Below are 15,186 nucleotides of genomic sequence, written 5' to 3' on the forward strand. Positions count from 1 at the left end.
GTGGTTCCAACAATGTTGTATGGTTGCGAGGCGTGGGCTATGGATAGAGCTGTGCGCAGGAGGATGGATGTGCTGGAAATGAGATGTTTGAGGACAATGTGTGGTGTGAGGTGGTTTGATCGAGTAAGTAACGTAAGGGTAAGAGAGATGTGTGGAAATAAAAAGAGCGTGGTTGAGAGAGCAGAAGAGGGTGTTTTGAAATGGTTTGGGCACATGGAGAGAATGAGTGAGGAAAGATTGACCAAGAGGATATATGTGTCGGAGGTGGAGGGAGCAAGGAGAAGAGGGAGACCAAATTGGAGGTGGAAAGATAGAGTGAAAAAGATTTTGTGTGATCGGGGCCTGAACATGCAGGAGAGTGAAAGGAGGGCAAGGAATAGAGTGAATTGGATCGATGTGGTATACCGGGGTTGACGTGCTGTCAGTGGATTGAATCAGGGTATGTGAAGCGTCTGGGGTAAACCATGGAAAGCTGTGTAGGTATGTATATTTGCGTGTGTGGACGTATGTATATACATGTGTATGGGGGGGGTTGGGCCATTTCTTTCGTCTGTTTCCTTGCGCTACCTCGCAAACGCGGGAGACAGCGACAAAGTATAAAATATATATATATATATATATATATATATATATATATATATATATATATATATATATATATATATATATATATATCTTCTTTTTTCTTTTAAACTATTCGCCATTTCCCGCGTTTGCGAGGTAGCATTAAGAACAGAGGACTGGGCCTTTGAGGGAATACCCTCACCTGGCCCAATTCTCTGTTCCTTCTTTTGGAAAATAAAAAAAAAAAAAAACGAGAGGGGAGGATTTCCAGCCCCCCGCCCCCTCCCCTTTTAGTCGCCTTCTACGACACGCAGGGAATACGTGGGAAGTATTCTTAATCCCTTATCCCCAGGGATATATATATATATATATATATATATATATATATATATATATATATATATATATATATATATATATATATATATATATATATATATATATATATACAGGTTCCTCAGTAGTTATCAGTAGTATATGAAAAACAGCCACTTGACTGATCTTTAAATAATATACTGATGTTATGAATTGATGGACTATGATAGTTATTTTACTCAAAATATGTGAACCTAGTATCGTTAGATGAATGGCTGATCTTATAATTATCATTCACATATGTAATAGGAAATCTGAAATCGCCGAGTTGATTTTTATCATCATATTCCCTTCGCAAGAAGTAATAACTAATAGACAGACAGAAAAATATATCTACATATCTACATTGATAATTAGATATAAAATTAGTCAATTTTCTGAATCCTTAACCTAATTTCTTTTATACTACCAAAAGAAGAATAAGGATAGACGCTGTTCCGTTCCTAATAATTCCGGCTGAACATGTTCCATTCTGTGGCAAGGAACATCGTGGACGTTGATACCGCTAAAACGTGTTATGGTGTTACTTGCATGTAAGGTGCAGAAAGAATTGTGTTAATAGCAAACGACAGGCAGCATGGGTAGACCAGGTGAGTATGTTTATCAACAATCCTCCTAAGGAAGTGAGAAAATATATACAAAAGACAAGGTATGATGTGTAATGTTTTGAATCTTGTTGCATGGTCGTCAACGTGTTTATGTCAACGTGCTCCACATAAACATTTGTATTTTTTGCAAGATGTACGATAGATTAATGAGACATGACTGCACACTTAACCAAGAAATATTATTTTTGTTCTTCCTAAAGGTATTGTAGTTAGTTTTAGATTGGTTAGGTGTCCTCCAGGCTCAGACCATTGCATTTTGACTATGCGGTTCCAGCTTAGGGGGTTCATAGATGCATCTCAAGTATCTGAAAGTAACGGAATTTCGTGGATTCTATGTATTTGAAAGTGATTTAGACCAGGGAGTAAAATTTGGAGTTTTGAATATGTATTACAAGTAATATATAAACGAATGGGGATGGCTGTGAACAAAGTTAATGTGAAACAGAGTTATGACTTTTTGTAGCATATTAACAGAATAAATGAAAACAACTTTACTCAAGCACCCAAACGTGCTAAGACTTTGCGTATTTTTCAAAACTGTAGTCGAATTACACTTCTGATTGTCATCATTATGTTCTTGTATTAGTAGCATGTAGTGGAAGGAAGACAACTCGCTTGTAATACAAAGCACAGACAGTGAACCAATTGCCTTGGGATAGATAAATACACACCAGAATAATTGCGTTTTTTCTAAAATAACTCTGAAAAAGAGGTGAATCAAGATTGTTTAAATGAAGTTGAGGGTGATATTCAAAGGATGTCATTATTTTTTAAGATTAGAACAGAAGTGAGGACACTCCAAGGGGCCTGTTGGCCCATGCTAGGCAGGTTCTGAGTCTGTCCATCCTACAACCAACCGTCTGAACCCATAAACACATCCATCCATCATTTAAAGCTATAGACCTTGCTTTCACTACTGTACTTGGCAGTTTGTTCCACAAATCTACTGTCCTATTTCTGAACCAGTATTTACCCACATCCGACCTGAATCAATATTTTTCCAATTTAAATCCACTACTTGCCCTATCTTTTGGTGCCATTATAAGAACTTTATTCATGTTACCTTTATTGATGCATTTCACCCATGTAAAGACTTAAATCTTATCCACTCTAACCCTCCTTCATAAGTGAGGGTTCTAATTACAGGGATCAATTTTGTTATTCGCCTTTACACTCTAAACAATCTACATCAACTGTATAGTATGGAGTCTGAAACTGTACTGCATAATCCAGGTGTGGTCTCACCAATGCAAGATAAAGTTGCAATAATACTTTAGGAGTTTTATTTATAACAGTCCTCTTAATGAACCTTAGCATCCTGTTATCCTTATTACACACTTTAATACATTGCTGCTGCGACTTGATATCCTTGCTCACCAGTACTCCTAAATCTTTTTTGCATTCTGGTTTACTAATAGAATTATTGTCCAGTTTGTAATTAGTGTCCGTGTCTTTATCCACACTAAGTGTTCTCCATTTATCTGCGTTGAATTCCATTTTCCATATACCACTCCATTCTGATAATCTATTTAAGTCCCTCTGCAAATTCACTGAATTTTCATTTGCGTCAATTATGGCCCCTATTTTTGTTCCATTTGCAAATTTACTTAAGTCACTGGTTATTCCTGTATCCATATCGTTGTTATATATATAAAACCACATTTTCTTTAATCCTAATTTAAAAATATTAATGTAGTCTAAAGAATGATGATGCAAATCATGTTTCTTTAATCTAAATCACTTTCACTTATTTTTAAGAGTCCTTTGATATGCTTCTTATGAGTCCATGTTACTTCGTTGGTGGCCCTAAACTGGAACTTTATCCTGATGATAACCCATGTACAGAATGTCTATTCTTCCTCAGGTTTCTCACCACGTGGAGGAGGAGGAGGCTTCCGAGGGGGCCGAGGTGGAGGCCGTAGTGGCTTTTCTTCAGGAGGACGTGGAGGATTTTCCCCTGGAGGTCGTGGAGGATTTTCCCCTGGAGGTCGTGGTGGTTTTCGAGGCAGAGGTCGGGGTGGTGGTGGACGTGGAAGAGGTAAATATAGTAGTCATATTACTGAAGTATACATCATAACATGAAAGATAACAGTAAGTCTTAAAGGTAAGCTGTCAAGTGCCTGTCAGTTTAAAGTTTTTGTAGGGCAACTTTTGTTTAGAGGTGACCATATGAGGTGGGGGATTTGTTAAGGAATGGTAAATATTAGTAGATAAAGGCTTAGATAGGTTTACTGGGATATTTTTTTTCTCAAATTATGTGAGCAATGGCATGGCTTTGAAGATCGGTGAAATTGATTATGGGGCTGATTATTATTAAAGTTGAAAAGTATTTAGGAATAGAACCTATGGGAACCACTCATTTCTCCAAGCTCAACTTTTAATGTTTAAAAAAGTATGATTGTTTTTGTTCCATGTTTATAAAAAGTTGCTCAGTGGTTTGTTCGATGGAAATGGTTGTCTCTAATGGAAGGAAGTGCTGTAAACACAACAAAAAAACTCCAAGCATCGTAATAAAAGCATAAGAGCAAAACAACATTATTTAGATAACATCAAAAATAAGGCTGATTTCAGTCACAAGGGAAGTTAGGTGGGATGTTCATAGGTTCTGCTCATTTGTAAAAGTTTGTCACTTATTTTTGCAATGATTAACCCCTGCCTCTGGCATCTTTCTTGTTGGATAAAATGATAATGATCGTATTCTTGTTCCCAATGCAAAGGAGATAGTTTTGGAATCATATCATAGTAGAGTGTATTTATATAACATAAGTTTTGGAATCATATCATAGTAGAGTGTATTCATATAACATAATTTACAAAGCAAATGTCTAGTTGGTGAGACTGATGTAAAGATAACATCTGAGGGCTGTAAATGAGCAAGATAAAATTGACCAGTCAAAAGAGCTATTTAACAAGGTATATGGTAAAGGATTCTGTCTTTTCTATTCTTAAAATCAAAGCTTTTAAATTTTGGGGAACTTTTGGGAATCATTATGTACAGTGACATAACTGAGAGGCCCAGGATTATATACATTTCGGGAATATATTTTAAGATTGTTTTCTTTATCTACATATATGAAATGCTGAAGAATAGAGGAGAAAGTGTGATAGACGATGCATTTGATATGTTAATTTAGCATGGAAACATAGGTTGTTCCTAAGGATTGGGTGAAAGCTATTATTGTTACTTTATTCAGAGGAATAGGTGCTAAGGCTGTATGTAGTATTATAGAGGAATAAGTCTTAAGTATACCAGGAAGAGTGTATGGAATTGTTGATTGGTAGAGTGATGAAAGTGACTGAATGTATAATAAATGAGGAGCAAGGGGGCTTTAGGAAAGGTAGGGGATGTGTGGATCAGATTTCTGTGCTGAAAATGACTGTAGAAAAGTATTTAGCAAAAGGTAAGAAGTCTCTAGAAAAGTATTTAGCAAAAGGTATGAAGTCTGTAGAAAAGTATTTAGCAAAAGGTAAGAAGTCTGCAGCTTTCATGGGTCTGTAGAGAGTGTATGACCCGAGTCAAGTTGAAAGTTTTATGAAATGCGATAAGGACACATGGGAGAGGGAGACAACTGTTGGATGGTGTGAAAGCCTTGTATAGCAAATGCATCTGAAAGAGTGGATGGAGAGTGGAACGAAAGTTTTAGTATACATGTCGGTGTGGAGCAGGGCTGTATGATGTCAAAGTGGCCTTTTAACATTGTATGGATTGAGTGATAAGAGAGATGAAAGCAAAACTTTGGAAAGGGGGATGCAGAGATGGATGTGGCAGTGAGGTATGGTGGATAGGGACAAGCCTGTTATGGGCATGTGGAAAGAATGCAAAACAGGGAGTTTACAAGAAATGTATGTGGTAGTACAATGAGGCAGGTTGATGGGAGAGGAAGACCACCTGTGACATGGGGAAATGCAGCGGAAGATTACTGGAGGGAGAGAAATAGTGGTAGAATATTTGGAATGGTGCATGTGAGGACAGGGTTGAATGGAGACTTTCAGTGGCCGTCCCCTTGGTGGGAGTTCCTGAAGAGGATGGCCTTCAGAGATGTAGGTAGATAGATAAACGAGTTAGATTTAGAGGTAACAATGAGGGTCATGTATTAGATCTAATATTCACAAATTAGGGTGATGTGATTGAAAACATCAGGTATCAAATTCCCTTAAGTAGGAGCAATTATGATAATTTAAACTTTACATGCAAGTTTTACATAGCAATAAATGATATAGTGAGGAAAAGGAAATGCTATAACTGGGCTGATTTTGGAAAGATTAATAAGATGATAGAGTGTAACCTGCAAAAAAAGATCATTTGTGAGAAACAAAGTGATGATCATAACTGGAGCTATTCCCTCAGAAAGCACGAGATATTGAGAATGTGATAAACACTCCTTGTCATTCACTGATAGGTCTTTCTGGTCTTTAGCTAAGGGCATCTCTAACAATTTCTGTCGCTCTAACTTGCCATCACTTTTCCATTTTGACGATACTATATCTGTCTTCCGTAGACACAGCAACTCTCTGGTTGCAACTCTCTTTGGTTCCCCTTTCTCCTATAACTCCACTTTGGATGACTCCAACTTTCCTTCACCCCCTGATGCTCCTCTCACTAATCCTATGCCTCTTCCCACTTTCTCTTTTCAGACTGTCTGCTGAAAAGTGCCTCTGTCTCAGAACACAAGCAAGGCTTATGGTCCTGATGGCATCCATCCCCATGTACTGAAAGTGTGCGCCTCTGAACTTGCACCTGTGCTTGCTTGTCTATTTCGTATCTGTTTAAAAAGTAAAACTTTCCCTTCTCCTTTGAGGTATGCATTGTCCTGACCCTCTTACTATCGTCCTATTTCTTTGACATCTACATCCAGTCTTTGAATCCCTCCTTAACTCTCATATCCTTAAACACCTTCAGTCTTCTCTCTGAACACCAATATGGCAGATCCTCAGGTGATATTCTTTCCAATCTTAGTAATGTCTGGTCCTCATCCTCGGAAGATTTTGTGGAGTCATGTGTAGTTGGCCCTTGATATATCTAAGGTGTTTGATGGTGTGGCATTGAGGTCTAATCTATAAGCTCCCCTTTTTTGGCTTGACTCCCTCGCTTTGCTCCTTCATATCTAGCTTCCTCTCTGACTGATCTATCTTTCCATCAGTAACAGTGTCCCTCAAGGTTCTGTCCTGTCCCCAACACTTTTTCTCCTTTTTTTTAATGATTTCCTCTTAAATAATCCAAGGCACTCATATGTTGATGACTCAACACTGCATTCATCCCCATCCATCAAATCTGCTACCTTTCTCTCATTGATCTGCATCTCGTCTTGCCACAGCTTCCTCAATAAACTCAGACTTGGACTGGATATCTCAGTAGAGTAGACAAAATTTTGTTCAGTTTAATGCCTCCAAGGCCCATTTTCTACCCATCTCCATCAAAAACTCCTCACAACACTCATGTCTCCTTTGATGGTTCTGTATTTCACCTCTTGACTCAGTGAATATACATGGTATTACTGTAACATCCACTAGTTCTTGGAAATCCAACATTACAGGAATAGCTAAGCCTGCCTCTTAAGAAACTGGGTATCCTGTTTAGATGCTGAAACTACTTTTCTGAACTGTTGCTCCATCTATACAAGGAATTGGTTCATCCTTGTATGGAGTACTGCTCTCACATTTGGGGTGGTTCTAGCTCTGCATCCTTGACAGAATTGAGTCGAAAGTGGTCTGCCTTATACACTGTCTCAGGCTAACTTCCAAACTTCACCCCCTTACCTTACACCACAGTGTTGGCTCACTTTCCCTCTTCTGTAGGTATTACTATGGTTTTTGCTCGTGAGAGCTGGCTGCTTGTGTGCCCACACAACTAGCTTGACCATGCAATTCTTGGGAAGCTGCTGCATCACATGATTGTTAAGGGTACGCTGTTTTGACAGTGCTTCCTTCCCTGTATGATGAAGCTTTGGAACTCTACCTTCTCATGTTTTTCCCAGTATCTTTGACTTGGCACATTTCAAGACAGGTTTTTCACTTTTTCAGAAATTCGTAAATACTTTTCCTTGTCTTATCTTTTTTTCGTTTCATAATTCTTTCTATATTTCAGTAAGGGCCCATCCTTGATTTGGACTTTTGTTCATGATTGGAGCCTTAAAAAAGTATTCAAAGCTAATGATAAGGGAAAGTTAGATACCAAATGAACAGGGGTGCTTCAATTAGATTTAGAAAAACTAAAAAAAAAGAAAAAAAAAAAATCTGTTGCCCTGAAAGCAGCTACTCTCTGAAATCCATAAAGGGAACAGTTTGTAGGACTGCAACCAAGTATGGAGAGAAACTATGAAGCTGGGGATGCATGAACTCTTAAAATGTAGAGGAAACCTGAGGATCAGGAATTGAAAATCATCTATAAGTAAGCAAGTATTCCATGGCTGATAAGGTTGTGACAGTGGTTATTCCACTTTCCTCTTTCTTATCATCTCTCTTCATGCTTCCCCTTAACAACCTTCTCTTTCTTAGCTCTGTATCTTCCTTAATCATTTACATTTCTTCTCTTAGTTTTCTTTGGTAAATTCCCTCATGTGTTTAGACCTTACCCAACTGTTCATCCAGCTGGATACAAGAATATACAGCTGTTGGTACATTTACATTTTTTAGTTTTATCAAAGTGCTTGCATACTGTAGAGTGTATGAACTTAGTTATTATTCATACAACTTTTTGCATTAAAACTTGTGGAGTCAAACATTTTTTCACTTGATATTGGCTCTCTGTTTGTGCATATGGTATTAGATTTAGATTTTACTGCAAGGTAGTGTTGCATGTCTCATTTATATCATCCATTCCACTTAGAGTGCCATTACTTTTTTTTCATAGCATGATTTGAAAGAAATTAATGGAAGGAATTATTGAGGGTCCTTTATCATATATTTAGTTTAGAAGTTGCATTATATTGTTCAGTCCATTTGTCTTTATAATTTTTCTAGTACTGTCATGAATCTATTTCACTTGTCATAAAGATTTGTGTTTTCAGATTTTTAGGAAAGTAGATGTTGGTATATTCATACTTTATTTATGTTATCAGAATAAGGCTTACAGTGGAATATGATTGATTTTATTTTGATTTCATTTCAGGAGGATTTAGAGGTGGAGTATCTGTACTAATTGAGCCCCATCGCCACGAGGGCGTGTTTATTGCTCGTGGCCGTGAGGATGTATTAGTTACCAGAAATATGGCCCCTGGTGAGAGTGTCTATGGGGAGAAGAGAATTAGTGTTGGGGTAAGAAATTTATTTTTTTAATGATACTTAATTGCTGTCTCCCGCGTTAGCGAGTTAGCACAAGGAAACAGATGAAAGAATGACCCAACCCCCCCACATAATTATTATTTACATAAACGCCCACACACGTACAAATACATACCAATACATTTCAAGATTTGTTTTTATTTATGTATTTATATTTATTATACTTTGTCGCTGTCTCTTGCATTAGCAAGGTAGCGCAAGGAAACAGATGAAAGAATAGCCAAACCCACCCACCCACATACACACACATATACATACACGTCCACACACACACATATGCATACCTATACATTCCAACATTTTTTTTTTTTGCTGTGTCGCTGTCTCCTGCGTTTGCGAGGTAGCGCAAGGAAACAGACGAAAGAAATGGCCCAACCCACCCCCATACACATGTATATACATACGTCCACACACGCAAATACACATACCTACACAGCTTTCCATGGTTTACTCCAGACGCTTCACATGCCTTGATTCCATCCACCGACAGCACGTCAACCCCGGTATACCACATCGCTCCAATTCACTCTATTCCTTGCCCTCCTTTCACCCTCCTGCATGTTCAGGCCCCGATCACACAAAATCTTTTTCACTCCATCTTTCCACCTCCAATTTGGTCTCCCTCTTCTCCTCGTTCCCTCCACCTCCGACACATATATCCTCTTGGTCAATCTTTCCTCACTCATTCTCTCCATGTGCTCAAACCATTTCAAAACACCCTCTTCTGCTCTCTCAACCACGCTCTTTTTATTTCCACACATCTCTCTTACCCTTACGTTACTTACTCGATCAAACCACCTCACACCACACATTGTCCTCAAACATCTCATTTCCAGCACATCCATCCTCCTGCGCACAACTCTATCCATAGCCCACGCCTCGCAGCCATACATCATTGTTGGAACCACTATTCCTTCAAACATACCCATTTTTGCTTTCCGAGATAATGTTCTCGACTTCCACACATTCTTCAAGGCTCCCAGAATTTTCGCCCCCTCCCCCACCCTATGATCCACTTCCGCTTCCATGGTTCCATCCGCTGCCAGATCCACTCCCAGATATCTAAAACACTTTACTTTCTCCAGTTTTTCTCCATTCAAACTCACCTCCCAATTGACTTGACCCTCAACCCTACTGTACCTAATAACCTTGCTCTTATTTACATTTACTCTTAACTTTCTTCTTTCACACACTTTACCAAACTCAGTCACCAGCTTCTGCAGTTTCTCACATGAATCAGCCACCAGCACTGTATCATCAGCGAACAACAACTGACTCACTTCCCAAGCTCTCTCATCCCCAACAGACTTCATACTTGCCCCTCTTTCCAAAACTCTTGCATTCACCTCCCTAACAACCCCATCCATAAACAAATTAAACAACCATGGGGACATCACACACCCCTGCCACAAACCTACATTCACTGAGAACTAATCACTTTCCTCTCTTCCTACACGTACACATGCCTTACATCCTCGATAAAAACTTTTCACTGCTTCTAACAACTTGCCTCCCACACCATATATTCTTAATACCTTCCACAGAGCATCTCTATCAACTCTATCATATGCCTTCTCCAGATCCATAAATGCTACATACAAATCCATTTGCTTTTCTAAGTATTTCTCACATTCTTCAAAGCAAACACCTGATCCACACATCCTCTACCACTTCTGAAACCACACTGCTCTTCCCCAATCTGATGCTCTGTACATGCCTTCACCCTATCAATCAATACCCTCCCATATAATTTACCAGGAATACTCAACAGACTTATACCTCTGTAATTTGAGCACTCACTCTTATCCCCTTTGCCTTTGTACAATGGCGCTATGCACGCATTCCGCCAATCCTCAGGCACCTCACCATGAGTCATACATACATTAAATAACCTTACCAACCAGTCAACAATACAGTCACCCCCTTTTTTAATAAATTCCACTGCAATACCATCCAAACCTGCTGCCTTGCCGGCTTTCATCTTCCGCAAAGCTTTTACTACCTCTTCTCTGTTTACCAAATCATTTTCCCTAACCCTCTCACTTTGCATACCACCTCGACCAAAACACCCTATATCTGCCACTCTATCATCAAACACATTCAACAAACCTTCAAAATACTCACTCCATCTCTTTCTCACATCACCACTACTTGTTATCACCTCCCCATTTGCGCCCTTCACTGAAGTTCCCATTTGCTCCCTCGTTTTATTTTTTATTAATATAAGCTAGATAGTATTTACATTATTTTAAGCATTGAATAGTGTTACTGGACTATGCCTGCATGTGTTTACACTGCAAGTGGAAAGTCACCCCTAGCAAGGTTATACCATTGTCAGTGGAGGAAAACAGGTACAATCTTATCAAGGAATTCATAACTCCAGAGGACTTTATCACTTTCCTACTGATGAATGTAGGACAGCCTTAAAGCAGCAGGTGCCCCATAAAAGTTGTCTTAGTGTTATAAATGATGCTAACAGTAATATAAGCATTGATGGAACTTTTATTTTTGCAGGATGGCTCTGAAAAGATCGAGTATCGTGTATGGAATCCTTTTCGTTCCAAGTTGGCTGCTGCCATTGTGGGTGGCATAGGCAATATCTACATGAAACCAGGCACAAAGGTCCTATACTTGGGTGCTGCTAATGGTACAACAGTATCACATGTATCAGACATTATTGGACCGGTAAGGTTTTGTGTTTTCTATTGATTTTTTATTTGCATTGTGTAAGATTTTAGGTATTATCTGTAGAGACAGTATGTATACCCTGTCCCTGTCATAAGCATTGTTTCTGTTTTATTTATCAGCATCCATAATGATTTTGGTATTGTTTTATTTTACCATGATCCATCTCTCCTCAGTCACCATGTTTCAGTTCTGTGTCACAATGCTCTGTGCATAAAAACTGTGAACTTTCATTGTAATATTGCACAGCCCTCGACACATTCACCAATTTATACGGTCTTTGTCCATCCTGCAAACATATCTTTATCATACTCTTGATAGGACTCAGCAGTTTCTGATGATCATGTCAGAGAACACACATTCATGATTTAAAAAAGATGAATCTGCATTGTTCATGTTTTTACTGTCACATCTGCTACTGCCTGAAGATTGCTGCTCTTCTCACAGTTGGCCAAATGACTTGGCAGTCTTTCATATGTAATTATTCACACTTCTGTTATATGTCTCAGTTTTGTATTAAGATGGATTCTTTTTTAAGAATTGTAGTTATTTTGCCTTCCTGTCTTTGTATGTTGCTCTTGTTTTATCTTTTGGACATACTGTCTCTCCCATAATGCAGTATGCACTTTCCATATCCATTCCAGTGCTTTTTCTCCTTCACTTTTCTTTATCTCTCTGTGGCATTTTGACACCCTCCTGTAGCCACATAACTGCTTTTGTTTATTTATTATACTTTGTTGTTCTCTCCTGCGTTAGTGAGGTAGCACAAGGAAACAGATGAAAGAATGGCCAAAACCCACCCACATACATGTGTATATACATAAACACCCACACACACACACGCACACACACACACATATACATACCTATACATTTCAACGTATACATACATATACATACACAAACATACATATATACACATGCACATATTCATACATGCTGCCTTCATCCATTTCTGCCGCCACTCCGCCATGCATGTAATAACACCCCCCTTCCCCCCATGTGCGTGTGAGGTAGCGCTAGGAAAGGACAACAAAGGCCACATTCATCCTCACTCAGACTCTAGCTACCATGTGTATTGCACTGAAACCACAGCTCCCTTTCCACATCCAGGCCTCGCAAAACTTTCCATGGTTTGCCCCAGATGCTTCACATACCCTGGTTCAGTCCATTGACAGCACGTCAACCTCGGTATACCACATTGTTCCAATTCACTCTATTCCTTGCACGCCTTTCACCCTTCTGTATGTTCAGGCCCGATCACTCAAAATCTTTTTCTCTCATCCTTCCACCTCCAATTTAGCCTTCCACTTCTCCTCGTTCCCTCCACCTCTGACACATATACCCTCTTTGTCAATCTTTCCTCACTCATTCTCTTCATGTGACCAAACCATTTCAATACACCCTCTTCTGCTCTCTCAACCACACTTTTTATTACCACACATCACTCTTACCCTTTCATTACTTACTCGGTCAAACCACCTCACACCATATATTGTCCTCAAACATCTCATTTCCAGCACATCCACCCACACAACCCTATCTATAGCCCATGCCTTACAACCAAATAACATTGTTGGAACCACTATTCCTTCAAACATACCCATTTTTGCTTTCCAAGATAACTTTCTCACCTACTACTTATTCTTCAACGCTCCTAGAACCTCTGCCCCCTCCCCCAACCTGTGAATTACTTTCACTTCCATGGTTCCATCCACTGCCAAATCCACTCCCAGATATCTAAAACACTTCACTTCCTCCAGTTTTTCTCCATTCAAACTTACCTCCCAATTGACTTGTCCCTCAACCCTACTGAACCTAATTACCTTGCTCTTATTCACATTTACTCTCAGCTTTCTTCTTTCATACACCTTACCAAACTCGGTCACCAACTTCTGCAGTTTCTCACCCGAATCAGCCACCAGCACTGTGTCATCAGCGAACAACAACTGACTTGCTTCCCAAACTCTCTCATCCACAACAAACTGCATACTTGCCCCTCTCTCCAAAATCTTCCTAACAATGTATCAGTATGTTTATGTATGAAATGTATCAGTATGTATATGTGCGTGTGTGGGCATTTATGTATATACATGTGTATGTGGGTGGGTTGGGCCATTGTTTCGTCTGTCTCTGTGCTACCTCACTAACGCGGGAGACAGCATCAAAGTATGATAAAAAAAAGTTGTAATGTTAATTATTCCTTTTCATCTACAACTAGGAAGGGCTTGTGTATGCAGTTGAGTTTTCTCATCGCTCGGGACGTGACTTAGTGAATATGGCAAAGAAACGCACCAATATTGTCCCTATTGTGGAAGATGCCCGTCACCCACATAAGTACCGCATGATATGCAGTATGGTAGACTGTCTTTTTGCAGACGTAGCCCAACCAGATCAAGCTCGTATTGTTGCTATTAATGCACAACATTTCCTTAAAGTGGGTGGCCATTATGTGATATCTATTAAAGCCAACTGTATTGACTCAACTGCTCCTGCTGAAGCAGTGTTTGCTGGAGAAATCAAGAAACTCCAGATTGACCTTCTCAAGCCTCAAGAACAGCTGACATTAGAGCCATATGAACGAGATCATGCAGTAGTGGTGGGGGTTTACAGACCCCCGAAAAAAAATAAATAGTGTTAATGAAGAAGCTTTTTAGGATATTCATATGTAAAGAGCTGTAGCAAGGCCTTAAGTAATAAAACTGTTTTATTTAGTATTGCATGGTTTTCTTCTCTTCAAGTTATGGAATATCTTATTTTACCTAAATGTGTGGATAGGAGAGTGGGATATAGTCAGGGTCAGATAACTCAGAACCATGTATATTTTGTATTTTTTTTTTTTTTTTGTACATCAGTGGGTAAGAGGGCTGTGAATTGGTAAACTTTACAATATGTGTAGAATGAAAGAAGTTTTGATCAGCCTATAACTTTTTCAGCGTTTGAATATACGTAATACAATCATATTGTGCTGATTCGTGAGTATTATGTCTTCTTATGTACATCATTTTACAATAAATGTTTATTTGTTTTTGATTTGTTTCAATAAATTCCGCTATTTTTTTTCTCTAGAACTGTTTATATGTTAACGGTAGGCAATCTCTTCAAACTATTAGTTTCCTTTTATTATTCTCAAACTTATGGGAAGGAAATTTACTGATGTGTAGCTTTGATTTGAATTTTGAATGGAATGTCTGTATATAGTAATTTTTTTTTATTTTACTTAATTGCTGTCTCAGGCGTTTGCAAGGTAGTGCAAGGAAACAGATGAAGAATGGCCCAACTCACCTACATACACAGGTATACACATAAATGCCCACACATGCACATATACATACCTATACGTTTCAATGTATACGTACATATACATACAAAGCCATATATACACATGTACATATTCATACTTGCAGCCTTCATCCATTTCTGTTGCCACCCCGCTACACATCAAATAGCATCTCTCTCTCTCTCTCTCTCTCTCTCTCTCTCTCTCTCTCTCTCTCTCTCTCTCTCTCTCTCTCTCTCTCCCTCCAGGCAGTGATAGGAAACGACAAAAAGGCCACATTCATTCACACTCATTGTCTAGCTGTCATGTGCAATGCACTGAAACCACTGCTCCCTCTCCACATCCTGGACTCACAAAATTTCCATGGTTTACCCCAAATGCTTCACATGCCCC

At 39.0% G+C, this 15,186-nt stretch overlaps 1 protein-coding gene across 1 annotated transcript; it reads left to right on the forward strand.

The window, feature by feature from the left end:
• The first annotated feature begins 1,370 nt into the window (after positions 1 to 1,370).
• Positions 1,371 to 14,541, forward strand: Fib (rRNA 2'-O-methyltransferase fibrillarin). The gene is made up of 5 exons (XM_071673306.1): positions 1,371 to 1,529; positions 3,412 to 3,585; positions 8,656 to 8,801; positions 11,343 to 11,513; positions 13,735 to 14,541. The coding sequence occupies exons 1-5, from the start codon at positions 1,517 to 1,519 to the stop codon at positions 14,146 to 14,148; spliced, it is 918 nt and encodes a 305-aa protein (XP_071529407.1). The 5' UTR covers positions 1,371 to 1,516; the 3' UTR covers positions 14,149 to 14,541.
• Positions 14,542 to 15,186: the final 645 nt, after the last annotated feature.

This window comes from Panulirus ornatus, chromosome 18 (assembly GCF_036320965.1).
Source record: "Panulirus ornatus isolate Po-2019 chromosome 18, ASM3632096v1, whole genome shotgun sequence".
In the NCBI taxonomy this organism is placed as follows: Eukaryota; Metazoa; Arthropoda; class Malacostraca; order Decapoda; family Palinuridae; genus Panulirus; species Panulirus ornatus.